General features: G+C 43.0%; 1 protein-coding gene across 2 annotated transcripts in view; it reads right to left on the bottom strand.

Annotated features, from left to right (window-relative positions):
• ryr1a (ryanodine receptor 1a (skeletal)) overlaps positions 1-17,451 on the bottom strand; it is an 82,223-nt gene extending 64,772 nt beyond the window's left edge. Inside the window, exons 1-12 of one of the 2 annotated variants that reach the window (XM_048984095.1) lie at positions 17,209-17,451; positions 5,083-5,202; positions 4,885-4,986; positions 3,484-3,504; positions 2,963-3,037; positions 2,154-2,232; positions 1,932-2,044; positions 1,735-1,834; positions 1,510-1,606; positions 1,343-1,417; positions 1,094-1,250; positions 3-167 (exon numbers count right to left, since the gene is read on the bottom strand). In XM_048984095.1, coding sequence (XP_048840052.1) covers positions 3-167; positions 1,094-1,250; positions 1,343-1,417; positions 1,510-1,606; positions 1,735-1,834; positions 1,932-2,044; positions 2,154-2,232; positions 2,963-3,037; positions 3,484-3,504; positions 4,885-4,986; positions 5,083-5,202; positions 17,209-17,256 — 1,152 coding nt within the window. In that variant the 5' untranslated portion in view covers positions 17,257-17,451. The remainder of the gene's footprint in view (positions 1-2; positions 168-1,093; positions 1,251-1,342; positions 1,418-1,509; positions 1,607-1,734; positions 1,835-1,931; positions 2,045-2,153; positions 2,233-2,962; positions 3,038-3,483; positions 3,505-4,884; positions 4,987-5,082; positions 5,203-17,208) is intronic. The other variant, XM_048984093.1, reaches the window with a different exon arrangement.

Genomic DNA, 17,451 nt, shown 5'->3' with positions numbered 1-17,451 from the left:
ACCTTCCGTTTAAGGGGCCCCAGGCGAGCTGACTTGGCATCCACTGAGGCATAGGTGAGCCACAGCCCAGTGGACACATGCTGCATGAAGCACATGGACTCCCCGTACTTAATCTCCGGGGTTCCCATTCCGTCCACATCCCGCTTCTGGGCCACTTCCGTCTTTTCCTGCTCAGGAAATCATAAAAAGATTCAGGAGACAAATAAGGAAAAAAGAAGAAGAAAGGGGAGGATAAATGGACTGATCCACTTATTTACAGCTTATTACCAATACAGTGAATAACTTTTGCTGGAAGTACTAGTTTCATGGTATAACACTAATGATTCATGGTATAATAGCACTATATACTATACTGCCACTATAGCACAGAGCAGACAATGAAACAATATCCATCCATCCATCCATCCATCCATTTTCCAAACCGCTTATCCTACTGGGTCACGGGAATTAAACAATATATTTCATTTTAATAAATTTTATTTCACATTAAATTTCAATGGGCCCATTATGGCTCATTGGGTAGTACTATGACCTCATACCTCCAGGGTCAAGACCTCTACACTGGGTGTTAATCAATATGCATACTTTACCATTCTTGTGTTCTTGCACACCTATTTGACATCATCTTCCATTGCTGTAGCATAGTTCTAATACTCAACAACAGAAGTTTGGTAAAAATCCCCTAGATGTCGTTCTTGCCTCACCCCAAATATCAAAGATCCATCCTCACTAACAAGAACAATCCCATAATTCATTGTGTCTCGAGTTGGTTCTTGGGAAGCAAGTTAGCAAGAATGCTCTTGACCAGAACACAACACGGTCTTTGTGTTCCTGGTATTGATAAACACCCTGTATGTGTGGAATTTGCAAGCTTTCCATGTACAGAGCAGGTTTCCTCTGGGTAGTAGAGAGCCCTCTTGCAGTCCAAAGACATGCAGTTATGATAAGCGGCATCTCTTAATGTCCAACAGAGTATGAGTGCCTTGTGTTGTACTACCATCCAATTTAGGATGTATCCTTCTCCTGTGCCCTCCAGGATCCCACTGCACAGTGACTAGAAGATGGGTGGACATTACATTTTGGTTCTTCTAACCTTCGAGGCCCTAAAGCAGAAGGCAGTCATTTTGGTGTTAGCTTTCTCAGGGTCCACCAGCAGGAGTCCTTTTTCCTCGTCCAGGCACAGGTATCTCCCTGTGGTGATGTGACGCACCCGAAAAGACATGCCCCATTTCATGTGACACCCACTCCACCTACGGAGAGAGAACAGGGACAAACCTCACCATTAATAAATGTTGGGTGGAACAACAAAGACATATATTCTAAAGTAACCACATGGACTCACCCAATTCGGAGAGGTTCTAGTCTCCAGAGAGACCGGGCATGGCTACAGACTGCACCGCCCTCATAGTGTGCATTTCTGGTACAAGTATTTAAAAAAAAAAAAAAAACATCAACTTTGCCGTCTACAGACATAGAATGTGTAGAAAGCAGATAGAAGAAAATGGCTACCTGCGCTGGTCGTCTCCTTGGTCAGCAGCAGGGATTGCTAAGCACTCGTCCATGTGACCATGGAACAACCTCAGAACATGGCCTCCAGTCAGAAAACCTAGTGAGGCAAAGCATTAAAGGATCTAACAAGGATGGAACGGAGTTCTGAGGGCATTGTTGTGGGGATATATACTGCACAAAATACACACACACTATAGCGTTAATAAGGACCTGAAGATTTCTTACCCTCGGCCAGCTCACACCCAGAGCAAACAGGATTCATGTTCCAGAGCGTCTGCATGAAGGAGGCGTCCACCATCAGGTCCCCACTAGCGTAAGAGAGATGCTGAACAGCAGAAGGTTAAGATAATTCAATCTTAGTGTCTTCTGATCGTGGCGTTGAAAGATAAACCTAAGTATCAGAAATGTCTCTAAAGTCTTACCAGGTATCTCTCCGAGGAGACGCTGACCAGGATGAGGTCGTCTCCCACTCTGACCTTCTCGCCTTCTGATCTCTGCTTGGAGGCTGGGTGAATGGTCCACCAGCACGCCTCGCCTAAGGCGACAGATGTCTCTCTTATTTTTAGTTTCCGTGCATGATGGAACAATAGAGTATTGGCCCATTCTTCAGAGTAACAGAGAGACATTGATCCTAGTGTCAATACCTGTGGAATCTTCCTGCAATCCCACGTCAAATGCCAGTTTATCAGTGAGGGACCGCGACGTAGTCAGGCAGCTGAGGTACTACGGCAGGAGGGAAGAGACACACTATTTTCTTGGCTCTGTAAACTGGGAATTACTTGGATAAAAAAGACTACTATTTATATTATAGTACCTATATATATATACACTGATGAGGCAAAACATTACGACCACTCTGCGAAGAAGTGATTAACATGGACTCCCATAACCGTGGTTTAAATGATCAGCTAATTTGGCCGCAGTGCACCTTTGGTTGATTCGTACCAGACAGGATAACCTTCACATCCCACGTCTAGGCTGCCCAGCACCCTGTCGCGGTTCATGGTGTTTCCCTCCTCGGACTGATCTCAGTAGGTACTCATTGTGAGCTCCACACAAGCCTCAACATAGGCTCTGACCCAGTCGTCTGGCCGCAATGATCTGGCCCTTGTCAAAGTCACTCAGATTTTTACTATTGGCGCATTTCTTCTGAATTGAAAAGTCAAATACGAGTACCAAATGTAATATCCCAGACCTCGACGCATGACTTTTAAATTAGTTAGTCAACGCGATTCACTTCACGTGGGGATGGTCATAATGTTTTGGCTCATTGATGAATATGTAAAATATATTATTTGTAAAAAAATCATTTTACTAGCACATACAATTTAAAGTTTTGTTTGTTTTTTTGTCAGTGGGACACAGACTGTATTAAGGAGCAAAGACGTTCAGATTGAAGGGTAAGGGGCTCAGACAATGGAGGACATTGGAAGACATATTTGGAAGGTCTCACCATGCCAGAATGTGTGTGTCGAAGCAGGATAGCGTGGCCATACAGCAGTGTACGATGCCCCCCTCCTTGGGATGACTGTCGAGGGCAAAGGATGGAACAAGATTACCATTCATGACATCCTGTCCAGGATGTTCCCTGTCCTTGGTGATAAGCTCCAGGTTTATGAGGACCCTGTATTATATACGCATTGCATCCAGGTCACTATCCCAGATTAAGGAAACAGCCCATTCATTATCGAAGGCAGATTTTTGGTGTGGGAAACAAGGGGAAAGAAGTTCTGCCATTTGCTTATGCTGATCAGGGTTCGAGGAAGACGTTCTCCAATATAAATAATATTCAACATGGAAGTGCTAGGCAAACTGTGACAAAAGAGAGTGCTGTAAAGTGCCGTTACACATGGCCGATAAGAGGGCGTTCAGTCACCAGAGGAAGATAATTACATTTTGGTTGAGAGGGCTAGGGTATTAACAAGGAGACATTGCGGGGAAAAGACAGACAGCGCGACATGACCAGAGACATACCCATTTGTCCAAATCGACTGCCTTTGGTCGTCAGCGAAGAACAGGTTGCAGAGTCAAAAAGGGAGACAAAAAGGAATTTTTTGACTCCAGGTAACATTGAAACATTGAATTACAAATAGCTTTGTAGAACACTACAAAACATGCTAGATTTTTGAATACACCTATACAGACATGTTTACTTTATGTAAAATGCATATTTCTGGAAATGAATTCACTTCAAATAAAACCAAAGCTTTTGCCTGGGGCAAAACCAATAGAATCGGGCTCAGCATTTACTAAACTTTACTTCAGGTTCTGTCTTTCTGCTCTCCTGTGTGTTTTCTGGCAGTGTTCGCAATTTTGGTTCTATGTTTGTTTGGTTTTTGTCTGTCATTTGTGACAGAGGAACTTTTGTCTGGTTAGCTTTCTTTACTTTTTTTGTGGGTTGGTCTGTATGCCATTTTTTCTTGTTTTGGAACAACCCTGATGGTTATGGTGTCGTTTGATCTTAGCTGAGGATCTTACTTATCTTCAATGGACCTGAGTTCCCTTTCTAACAAAAGGTCAAAATGTAAGGCCAGCCATGAGCCGTAGGTGGCGTTAACGAGACAGAAGTCATAGAGAAAGACATAGAGAAGTCATTCTCTCTCACAGTAACTTTCTTGATTTAGCCGGGATATTTCCTTTTATATATATATATATATATATATATATATATCCATCCATCCATTTTCCAAACCGCTTATCCTATTGGGTCGCGGGGGGTCCAGAGCCTATCCCGGAATCAATGGGCACGAGGCAGGGAACAACCCAGGATGGGGGGCCAGCCCATCGCAGGGCACACTCACACACCATTCACTCACACACGCACACCTACGGGCAATTCAGCAACTCCAATTAGCCTCAGCATGTTTTTGGACCGTGGGGGGAAACCGGAGTACCCGGAGGAAACCCCACGACGACACGGGGAGAACATGCAAACTCCGCACACATGTGACCCAGGCGGAGACTCGAACCCGGGTCCCAGAGGTGTGAGGCGACAGTGCTAACCACTGCACCACCATGCCGCCCCCATATATATATATATATATATATATATATATATATATATATATATATATATTATATATATATATATATTCACATTATACACACACACACACACCCATTTGCTGAAGAATGGCGTGCAAATCAATTTCTTGCTACTTAAGCAATATCCACGAAATTACTTTTGCAATATTTCAGTAGGACATTTGGACATAAGGGAAAATTTTGAAAATCTACCAAAACAATTCAGCCGAACGCTCTCGGACTCTGAAACCTCCCGAGGATCATGTCTCTTACGGAATAAAAAATGCAGAGAAACAACGTAATTTATTCCCCCGTGTGCTCAGCGATAAGTATCCCCCTAATAGCTCCTACCTCGTTCATCTCCGTGGTGTTGGCCAGCATTTCCTGCAGGGCGCGCACCGACAAAGATTGTTCCAAGATGAAGCAACAGATTGCCAAGTCTGGAGGCACATTCTGTAAGAGAAAACATAATTAACTGCTCAGCCAGACAAGCAGCCCGAGCATCCGTAATTAACAGGATAACTATTCTGTGCTGCCTCTGTGCCCTACCTGGGCATTCGAGGTGGCCTCCAGGAAGGCCAGGCGGTTCCCGAAACCCTCACAGGACAGACACAGCTTGATCTGCTCCTTCAGGATGGAAGCGGTACACTGCAGAACCACCTGATCATCCTACAGAAAACAAGACACGTTATAGCTGACTGACAACAGCAGGGCACATACAGGGCTGCATACTGAAGGCCAAGACCTCAGGCACATTTAGCTGTGTGGACGGAGAAGATCGACGTGAAAAAGAAAACAGGAAACAGTATCCTGAAGCTGATGTTGCGTTTCATTAACATTCTTGTTAGCTTGATTATCACTTCAATGCTTATGAAGAAAAGCAATAAACCTGCCAACAAATGAGTTATAAAAGTATAAAAGATGATATGGTAATGAGATCCACACGTAAGCCACGTGAAAGCTACAATAAAACAGTTCTACAATTATGTCTATCGAGCAAAACCTCTAACAAATGGATTAAAGGTAGTCAAAGGTGATAAAGTAAGAAAAAAAAGAGTTAAGAAGACTGCATGTCTGCTTTCTGCCCAAACTGTGGCACGTAGGGAGCAGGAGACAGGTCGACACCAAAGGGTATCCGTCTGCCAACTCCGTCTCCACGATGGTTCATATCTAATATCAGTGTGAATTCATGGATGGATGAAAATCAGGGAATGATGTATGTCTCAGTTAAGTGGCCAGACTGGGAGAACAGTGATAGAAAAGACAAACGACGAAGGCAAGGGTTAACAAAGTCCGCAGTCTGGATACAGACCGTACTGCAAGGTAATCCAGACCCAAGCGATAATGCACCATAAGAATCAACATGTTTAATTTAAAATGCTTAACGTGAGTTGAAGTACAAAAAACAGACAATGTAGAACCACCAAACCCTGTACACACATACAGTAACTCATCATAATCCCCACCACCATGACACAGAGTGTAAATGATCAGTGAGTATTAAACTAGTCATTACATTAATTTCCCATTATAGTTATATATTCATGTCTATATTGAAAGTTATTTGTAATTCATTAAAGTTCATCAAAATGCTGTTTTGTTATTGAAAATAGTTCCGGACCCCTGACATTGAAAAAAAATCTGTTGTGGTTCTTTTTTCAAAATGTTTGAGACACCTTAGGGGGTGGCATGGTGGTGCAGTGGTTAGCACTGTTGCCTCACACCTCGGGGACCTGGGTTCGAGTCTCTGCCTGGGTCACATGTGTGTGAGTTTGCATGTTCTCCTCATGTCATCGTGGGGTTTCCTCCGGGTACTCCGGTTTCCCCCCACAGTCCAAAAACATGCTGAGGCTAATTGGAGTTGCTAAATTGCCCATAGATGTGCATGTGTGAGTGAATGGTTTGTGAGTGTGCCCTGCGATGGGCTGGCCCCCCATCCTGGGTTGTTCCCTGCCTCGTGCCCATGGGTTTGGAGAATGGATGGATGGATGGATGGATGGATGGATGGATGGGACACCTTATTCAAATCCCGGTCCTTGAGGTCCAAGCACTGCTGGTTTTCCAGCCTTCCTTTACCTGTGAGCCAGGTGTGAAGCCTCTGGCCAATCAGAATCAGTAACTATTAAACAACTACCTGGGAGAATTGAAACCACGGCCAGATTTAAAGAACCCTGTCCTAGACTAAGGTGACCGGGACAGGACCTCAGCAAGGTGTAGGTGCTGTAACAAATTAAAACTAAAAAAAATTAATTAAATTAAAATGAAAACTAGTCTTATTATTGCAATTTTGCTATAATTCTTCAAATAATTTTATTTTGTATCAGTCTTCCCCCAAAACAGAACATCATACTTTTTGCAGCTTTTTATCCAATTCAGTGCACTTTCAAGACAATTTCTTATAATTCTTAAGCAATGAAATAACCATGTGTTCTGCTACTAAAAATAGTGAAAGAACATTTTCTGGAAATATTTCAGGTTAATTTTACAGTACTGTATGTATAAATAATTTTAGTGAAGATTTAGTACTTGTCATCCATTCATTTTCCATAATCACTTACCCATCACAGGAGAACCTACAGCTTATCCTAGAAAGCACAGGTCATATAGTAGCATACATCAGTGTTTGTCAGCCCAGTCCTCAGGGTCCTGCAGACAGTCCACATATTTGCTCCCTCCCAGCTCCCTACCGGACAGTTCACATTGGAGGAGCAAAAACATGGACTGTCTGTGGGTCCTCGAGGATTGGATTGGCAAACAGTAGCTTACACCCCACTAAGAAGCGTGACTAAAAACCCCCAACCACAAATGGTCGGGGTCTCAGTGCTGCTCACTGGGTCACCATGCCAACCAAACATACTAGAAATTGTTGAAACATTCACCGTGCCAAATTTCTTCACTGCAGATATTTTAGCACAAAATTACAGTAAAATTGTAATTGGACTTTCAATTTCAATACCTCACCGACAGGCATTGATTTGTGTTCCAGAAAAGTATAGTAAGCTTTGTCAACATCACAGAACTATTTTGCCTTTTGGATGATTTTTTCTTTATCTCCAATCTTCTTTGTAAAAGTTGCAAAATGTATTACGGTTGTCAGACTTCAGTCTAAACTCCTCTGAACGTTCATAACTTTGCTTGGTCTGAAGGTCCTTATGTGGCAATGAATATGTAGTACTGTTGGATTGTCTCCCAGTGATGTGACAAGTTCACCCGTTCACTGGTTCACTGAAAGCAAAAAGTTCTCAAAGGCCACTGCCCACACGGAAATATTAAACCAGTGGAATTACAAAGCTGGCAGGCCTGAAGATATTCTCACTTCTGCTTAGCTTGCTTCTTAATCAGAGTCAGAATTCACTTTATTGACCAGGCACACTGCGTGTACTAGGAATTTGTTCTGGCAGTATCGGTGCTTCTATTCAAAGACAATGTAGATTCTTTGTTGAGAAAAATTATATAAGTACAAATAAGATGATATAGTAAAGTGCAAACAATGCAAAGCTGTGCAATTACTATTAATAAATATAAATATAAACTTTAAGGGAAAGGAGACTTACTGAGTACTGAAATATAAAAATATATAATGGCCGGCAGAACAGACAGAGGAAACGGATGTGCAAAAATGCATGCGGAGTAATTATTTAGCCGACTGAAATACTGACTGAATGTACCAAACAGCCTCTGGATGTGTTGGTTGCGTGACGACATGCTCTCCCCAAGTCATGTGACTTTGGCCTGGGGTCTCTCATTCTTCGTGCGCATGTGGTCTCTCATGGACTCCATGGAATTCCATCCAGGGTATACCCCAGCTTTGTGTCATACGCTGGCTGGGGGAGGCTCCAGCCAGCCTGACCTGGATAAGCAGGACCAAGACGGATGGATAGGCTTAATTCCATGTGTCTGGGTAGTTCTTCATTTTCAGCAGGGTCATCGGACATTATGGAGACAAACTTGTACATCAGAGGAAATTCCTTCAGAGTGAGTCCGAAAACTCATGGGATTAACACTCCCATATAAGTGAAGATAGATCGGAAAGGCATGTGTGATATGTTGTTTACGACACGCTTTAGGGATCCCATCAAACCCCAGATTCTGCCCTGACTGCGTCACCTCCAAATATGTGGTTAGGATCTGCACTCATTGCTAAAAGCAAATTCGAAATATGAGAACTTGCACAAGACGACGCACGGAACCTTTGATGGCTAATCCCAGTCACCTAGCAGCCCCCGCCTGTTTATCATGGAAGCTAAGACTGGCTTCCAAAACCAACTCACTATCTGGCACTTTCACTGCAGCAAAAAATGGGGTAAACAGTTAAAATGACCCCCAGCGTTATCCAAACGTACTGTATAAGCTAGACTTCTAGGAAGGAAGATACTGCTCTCTGAGAAATGAGATTTAGTCTCTTCTGGGGCTATGGCTGGGTGCAGGCCAGACAAAAGCCTGCTTCTTGCTTACAGCGCAGTCCAGGAAATTCCTGACATCGTACATTGTAGCATCACCTGGGAAATGCCACTTTAGCATAGCCTAAGAATATTCAGATTTTTGCTGTGAGAATCACCATTGGTCATGGCACCCTATTTTCAGGTGAGATTTTGCTGAGCGTCCCCCCCCCCCCCTCCCAGGGGCAGCAGAAAAATTCTGTCAACTAATTTATATTAAAAACACTACTGCAGCACAGGGTACCTGGCTCCTAACTAGGTAACTCAGGTCTGTTTCACAAGAAAAGCAGTGAAGCATTAAAACTAGTCTTAACTCGCTCGTTTGCTGCCCCCGATTAAATGGTGCTCTAGGCGACCGCCTATCTCACCCATTGGACGGGCCGGCCCTTCCCTATTGTGTGGACCCATTACCACCTCACTGGGTATAATCCAGTGCTTCAAATTGATCACCTATCTGTAAATGATGTATGGAAAGATCAGAGCAGAAGAGCCTGTGACTCCTGGAGCAGCTGAAGAAACACTGCTACAGAGGAGACGTTAAACACTCATAAATAAACCCAGAGGGGTCACTTCTAGACATGAAAGGTTGTTAAAGTAAGTCCCCATAAACCGTTAAGTCCCCATAAACCATTCTTTCACAGCTGTCACTTATAACACATTACGAATTACGTACCAAAAAAACCCAAACTAAGTTACGGGGCGAAACCATTAGAATTGTAGCAGTGGATTAATGGGTTCTCTGTCTCTCAACAGTAATAACGTTCACCTGGATTCAAAAACCAGCACAGACACCGACGTTCCGCTCATCTATTATCTCCATGAAAGCACAGATGAGTGAACATCAACAGAATAACAAGACAAGCTTCTGGGAGTTATTGCTTTCTTACCTTATTAAAAAGTTATTGAAAAAACAAATACTACCATGATGCTTCTTCATACAGTATCGAAAGCATGGCAACTCAAGGACAGTGGGGGACTAACACTTTGAAAAGATCCAGTTTCATCCCCTTTAAGAATCACATCACCAGAATTACTTCCTGGCTATGTGGGGTATGCTGACAATGTCTCGGCAGATGCGCCTTAAGCACAGGGAACTGTCTGTGTTCATAAACAATATGCATTAAGCTAGAACATTCTCAGTTCCACATCCTGGACTTTATTTCCATCCTAAAATAAGTATTTTGAAGAAGCCATTCAAAGACAGACAAAGAGGTGTATAGTGCAGAGTATTTACTATAATAATTATTTAATACTTCATAAAATGTATCCTAACTAGTACTACAATATAAACCAGACAATTGCATAAGTAAGTGGAAGTTTGAATGTGACACTGATATGCTGGAGAAACTACAGTAGGATTAAAAGCAGGACTTTTTTTTGCTTTTGGTATGACAAGTTGCTGTCCAGGCTGCTAACTATTATACACTATGTCAAAGAACAGAAGCTAAACTCCCCAGAGAGAATGGAAAAAGCTGGGTGGTCAATAAAATTCTACGATACCTTTAAATTAAACTAATAAAAGTGATTTGGAGGATAAATTTACTGCTTTGTAGCTCTCTTGGAAATTATACTACTGTACAGCCGGTGATATATTGTAGAAATGTATGATTGAAATGATGGTTTATTAGAGATTTTAGCAGCTAGCTTTCGCTGGTGCTGCTTTGAATGCTGCTAATACACACCTCCTGCTCTCTGTCCCACACCACACGCTCTCACGTCATTGTTCCTGCTCAGCTCCAGTCGGCGTCTCGGGTTGCCCGTCGTCCGCCCTCCTCTCTGTCAGCAGCCCCATTCCTCAAACACACGTCCTCTTTGTCCCTTTCTTTCTGAACTGTCCGCCTCCCCTCCCTCTGCCTCTATTTCGGGTAGCCGCACCTGCTGCTCTCGCATTCTCCCATTCTTCAGCGTGACATACATTCAGGGGTCACGCAGGAAGGCTGAACACGGCTGAATCCTGGAATGTGGCCAGACTCCATAATGGCCCATCAGCAAGTAAAATCACGGCCACATTTCCACCCGTGTGTGTCCCTGGGTGCCCCGGCCATCAATGAAATATCAGACACGCGCATCGTGAACAAGGAATGACTCTCAGGTGTGAACAGAGGGGACACACTCCACGCATAGAGTCAAATAAGAACATCAACAGACCAGCTTCTGCAAGTTGTTGATTTTTGGGCCTTGATTTTGATTGCTACTGATAAAATTTGGGGGGGGGGTGGTTTGTCTTCCATAAAATTTGAACACATGGGCACAAAATAAATTTGGGTGGTGGTGGGGGGTTGGCCCTCCATGATAAATTTCACCAGTCTTTTGCACAAATTTACTGTTTTGACTAGACCAAGTGTTTGCAGCGGCTTTTTATTTCCTTTGCAGTCGCTGCTGCTGCAAAATTAAATCAGATGTAGATTGTCACCCACGTCATCTTTGTATGTGAAGTGGTAAAAAGATTAAATCTAAGACTTCAAATTCTTTTTGAGTTCATGCTCACAAGGTCACATGTCTTCTGAGGTCACCCTTCACTTTGTTGCCATTGTGCAGTGTTGCTTCAGTTTTTGTGACATTTGACTCAAAACTTGATGAGGCCCAGATCATCACCCATACAATGTGTCTGCTCAATTTGCAAAAGATATGTCAGAGATACATTTTAATTATTGTGCAAATGTATAAGTGCCTGAGGCTGCCCTTGTCTGCTATGATTATGCAGCTCTACTTCAATTTGTGCAATTTGTCTCAAAATATGATCTATTTCAGTTCTTTCACCATGCAATGCATATGCAAAGTCTAAAAAAGATCTGTCAAATACTTTTTGAGTTATGTTCTCAAGGTCAAATTGTCTTCTATGGTCAAACTTCCCTTTGTTGCTACTTAAGCAGCATTGCTTCAGTTGTTGTGCAATTATTCTAAAATGTAAATAGTATCAAATAATCACCCATACAATGTGTCTGCAAAGTTTGGAAAAAATCCACTATGCTATACTTTTTGAGTTATGCTGACAAAGTGTCTGAGGATGCTTTTCTTGGTGCAGTCAGTCTCGAAATTTGAACAGTTACAGATCTTCGTCCATGCACTAAAGATAAAACGTCTCTTTGCAGCTAATTGGACAGGTCCCAAATCCATATGTCTTTCCTGTTCAGGAAATACAAATAAGGTTTACGATATTGTACTCAAAATGTCTCACATTGTAAAATGATTTGTGATTAAACAAACATGATACATGAAAACTGAGGACAATTTTATGTATCTGATTTTAAGGAATGCTATTTGGGATGCGTGTGCTAAGTAAGCCTCCTGACGACATCTGATGCCTGAACTGGTGTCTATTTATTGTATATCTAACAGCAGAACCGCACCCCTGCTCTCAAAAAGGCTAAAGCAAACAGGTGCCCTTCCATGGTTGTATGTAGACCAGTTAATCTAAATCCCTCCTAAATATATATGTCTGTAGTGTCCAAAAATCCATGTCAGTAAGGGATGACTACCCATTCCAACACCTCTATGCTGAGCCTCTTATGGTAGGTTTATCTCACTTACACACACACACACACACACACAACCACACACACACACACACACACACACACAAAGACAAGCATGCAAAAGTACTGTATTTGATCTCAAACAGTCAAGCTTTTTGAGATATCTACAGAATCACTCTATATAGAATATAACCCATGTAACTGTTACAAAGAAAGGACATGTGTTTTTGTTATCTGTTGATTTTGAAGGAGTTTTCTATAACTTGTCTTGCTCAATTGTGGCATTCGTATTTAAAGTGGGAGTCTGCACATTAAACAGCAAACGGCAAAGGAGGATGAAACGAGGATCTTTTGTTTTTTCACTATAAGTATTAACCCAAACGTTTGCCTTTTGACTGAGAATGCCTGTGCTGATTTTCACTCTCATAAAATTAACTGAACACTTGTAAATAATACTTCAAATATACAAGAAATCACCAGCTCACAAGCCGAATATACTGTACACTATAATGCAGACTGCTGTTAAGTACACTCATTGATAACTTTATACATAGGTGTTGGCATAAATATGTGGCAAGGCAAAGCACAACAATAAACTGTCTATATTTTCCATATGTTTTCTCAGCCGGTGTTGCTGCTGTCTCTCCAGCTGAGAGCAAAGAGCCACACATGGGAAACGCCAGCACCAAAGTGATTTCTCCACTGCACATTACTGTATGGCTAACATCCTCTCTTAGCTGTGAATATATTCACACAACAGCATGACTCCTTGTCCCTTATTTTTACAATATTTGCCTACATACAATATACCACAGTGCTTGGCCTTGATTTCACTGCTTTTTAAATTTAATTTAATTTTAATTTCTCAATTTGACATTGTCCATGTAAAAAAGATAATCTTAAAAATGAACTACACACAGTGTTTTCTGAATTTTAAAATTTGTGCTTAACATGTTCAGTGGAAATTCCTTCCTTCCATCCATCCATCTAGTGGAAATTCCGTCCTTACTTCCATCACCATCCATATATCAATCCTTCCATCTAGTCATCTATCCACCCTAGTGGAAATTCGTTCCTTCCATTCATCGATCCATCCATCCTTCCACCTAGTGGAAATTCCTTCCTTCCATTCATCCATCTAGAGAAAATTCTTTCTTTCTGTTCATCCATCCTTCCAACCATCCATATAGTAGAAATTCCTTCATTCCCTGGATGGGATGCTAGTTCACAGGAAACTATGCATATAAACTACGAGAATGTGACACAACTGCACCCTTTCATGCTTTGGGAAATACTCTGCCACGGGGCCTGAGGCCTCCTGACTGCCTCAGTAAGTCAAATAGCAACTAAAGGATCCAGACATGGAGACGGACGCACACTTCCGAACACGGCAGCAGCCCCACGGTCAGACTGACTAACGGATGCGTGGCGCACATACTTCTCTACCACCTTGGTCCTGGCAGGCGATGTAGGACACAGCCTCTCCGTCTCTCTCCTGAGCCCCTCTCTGACGCTTATAGAAGCTCGCTATAAATAGAAACTGCCACACAGCGAAGCCCAATGATTCCTCAAACAAACTTACACGTATGATTCACGGCCCCGCTTTGGCCTCGAGGGCCCGTGGCGTGACGGCAAAAAGCAGCACGGAAACCGTCACCTGTCGAAGGACGGGGAGATCGTTAGGAAGCACCAGTCACGTAGCACCAACAGAAACAAGCCAGCCGCACTTGAGTCTACTGCTTGGCACGTGATCGCTGTGGGCAGTGAATCCCTTTCACCAGCTTTGAAATGACTCAAAGGTAAACGCTCTCCTCCTAAGTCTCCACAAAACCTCCAAGTCAAGATTTTCATGTACTAATGGATGTCCGTCAGCGTGCAGGACAGAAGGTGATCCGGCCTCCTATGATATGACCCGAGTTAGTGCACACGGGGTTCCCACATCATATTGTCACAGTGTAGGTACCTGGCACACTGTTTGGTAGATTGCATTGGATGACTGAGTGGGACTGCGAATCGAGTGAGGAATCAGAAATCTAAATATACAGAAGCTCTGTGACGACGATAAGACGACTCTAGGTTTGACTAACAGCGTAACCACTTATGCTAGTTAAGGCAGGGGGGTTGGATTGGGGGGTGGAGTCCATCACAGACAGCATAGAGTACAAGGCTGGGAGGTGCCCGTGCCACACATTATCATAAACTACATATAATTTAGAGACACCAGTCAGGCTAGCTGCATGTCTCGAGATTGCGGTAGGAGACCCGTCTGACACAGAGAGAATATGTAACTAACACAGGTAGGAAAGGGTGTGACTCAAAGCCCCAGCCCTGGAAGAAAGAGGCAACAGCACTACTTATTGAACCACTGTGCCACTGTAACCTAACATACATAAGCAAATACATTTTTATCAGGTCAGACTCAATCATGCATCCTCCCTATTTTTCAAGCAATCAGCACTGTATCAGAAAACTGAAATCTTATACAAATTCTCTCTCTCATTCCAGTCACGGCCTCTTCATAAGGAATCTATACAGTGACCTGAAACCTTTATGAAACCAATAACAGCACTATGGAACAGACTGCAAAGCTATATGCTAGGCTAACGCACCCCTACAGGTACGATGCTGGGTAACCTGCCAGTAATAAATGGCTTCCTGCAGTATCATTTTGAAAGATACAAACTTAATCCATGAGCTCAGAGAGAGAAGCAATGGAATAACACTCAACCATGAGGTACAATTATCTACCTATTTTTCTGGTTTGTTGCTGCGGAATCAGATCTCCACTAACTAGTTCAAAAATCTTTTTTAAATTCAGTTTATGTCAGCCATCACATTGATGTTTCAATATTCCTCCTGTGTTATTTTGGTCTGGCAGAAGGGCTACAAAAACAGAACATTTAATTTTATTTGGCTTAGAAAAAGCAAATAACTTTGAAACTATCATGGAAGTCATTGGTTAAAAAAAACGACATAAAGGCTTGATGTACCAATAGAGTAAGAATCCGGCAGTGTATTGAAAATCCAGCTACTTTTTCACCATAGAGTACAACACCAATAAACAGTTCAGACTGAAAACTGTTCAGGCTGGAGGAAGACTGGACAAAATTCAGTATTTAATATTGTGCTAAAGTACCCCAAGTCATAAAAAAGCTTTCCAAAACATGACTAATCGATGTATTTTAAAATCACAGCAATGAACACAGTCACCCATGCAAATGTATAAATATCACAGTTGTTAAATGCACAATACTGTTGAAATGCCTGCTACAACATGCTTAGCATGCTGGCTAAGTGAGCAGCGCTACCAGTTCACGCCTCACAGGGTAGGGGGTTCGAATATCACCCCTGAATGTGAGGAATTTGCACCCCCCCCCACACACACACACAAACACACAGATTTCCTCTGGGTACTCCAACTTCCGCCAGCAGTCCAAAGACAATTAGGTGCACTGGCATCTTAAAAATGCCCATAGATTACGTTTGTGCGCTCTGCAGTGGACTGGCATACCTTCTCAGGTATTCCCCTGCTAAGTGTCCTATGCAGCCTGGCACGACCTCCAGCCCTTGCGGCCCTGTGGAGTGAGAAGATGCTAAACTGGCACTGAGAGTCCAAGTCCTGTCATGTTTAGAAGCACAAGGCACCCTTGTACATGACAGTTATCCTTTAAAAGATCAGCAAATAAAGCTGTAACAGGTTTTAATTAAACTGTACAGCTGTTGGAATGTATATTTTTTATCATTCATATTATTAGGATGAATAGCATCATCTCTGGCTGGCATTGACCTTTGAACTGCAATCATGTGATCCTCCATAGCAGAGACATAACACTCCTACATAACTCTTTCCCATCGTGCTGCATTTTCATCCTGCTGTCTAAGACACGGAGTGAACATACGGTAGCAACCACAATCCCTAACACAACTGTGAATCCCCTCCCCCCATTCACTTATTCCCCTTACTGGCATTTTTCTGCCCTTTACCCTACACATCAATTTAGCGTTTTTTGTCCTGTTTTGGGAATGAACAGTCTACAACAGTAATAGGCCGTACTCTCCCCCCCCCCCCCCCGAAGCCTCATTGTTTTTCTGCACACACTGGGCCCTCAGCTGTCCCAGTGTACTGGGCTCTGTCCCTTACAGCGACAAACTCGTCTTTCCTGGGGTATAAATAGATAACAATGCCAAACACATGCACCAGTCCCTGTCCATCTTCTCACCGTTACGTAAAAAAAAAAAAAAACAACTTTCAGAGAGTGAGCAGGCAACATGGAAGAGGTCAAAATGCATGAAAAGCAACACAGACATTAATTAGCAATGAGCTGGAAATGAAAATCAGTGACGTTGTTGACTCGTGGAAAAAAAATAAAAAAATCCCATGTGATGACAAGCGGCCGAATCGAAGGAGGAACACACGTGGGCAATTTCCAGAAAGACAAGACAGAAGTAGGCTTGATCACTCTGCAATGGCAAAACCAAACAAGGCAAAATGGAGTCCTTTGGAAAGTAGGACAAAGTAGTTGGGGAATTCAGTGTTTAAAAATATTCCATAGTCACCGGGCTTAGTGCTGTGTCTGCCGCGACGTGGAATGTCATCCAAGCATGGTGACACAACAAGCAAAGGTAGGAGAAGCACAGTAAACTACGTTATACATCAAGCAGACGTTTCTGTATAGAGAGAAGGGTTAATCATTCGGATTAATAGTGTTAGGCTGCAGTGGCTCTTTACAGTTCAAGTCCTAAAATAAAGTGTCACTCACTGTCCGCAGGAACTGAATCTCCTCTTCCCCGTCTCCACCCTCTGCCATGCTCTCCTTCAAGGTACCTTCAGCTCCTCAGGAGAAGTCGGGAAATTCTCTCTGCTTCCCTTCCTTCCTCGACGCAGTTCTCTCTCTCGACGCACTTGTGTGCTCAGAGCCTCTCTGTGCTGAAACGCATGAGATCGGTGGCTCCTGCAGCGTCGTGCTGGAGAGTGACGGGCAGCTCCGCTCTCTCGCCTGCTC

The sequence above is a fragment of the Brienomyrus brachyistius genome, chromosome 18, assembly GCF_023856365.1.
Source record: "Brienomyrus brachyistius isolate T26 chromosome 18, BBRACH_0.4, whole genome shotgun sequence".
Classification (NCBI taxonomy): domain Eukaryota; kingdom Metazoa; phylum Chordata; class Actinopteri; order Osteoglossiformes; family Mormyridae; genus Brienomyrus; species Brienomyrus brachyistius.
This window is presented reverse-complemented; position numbering and strand designations above follow the sequence as displayed.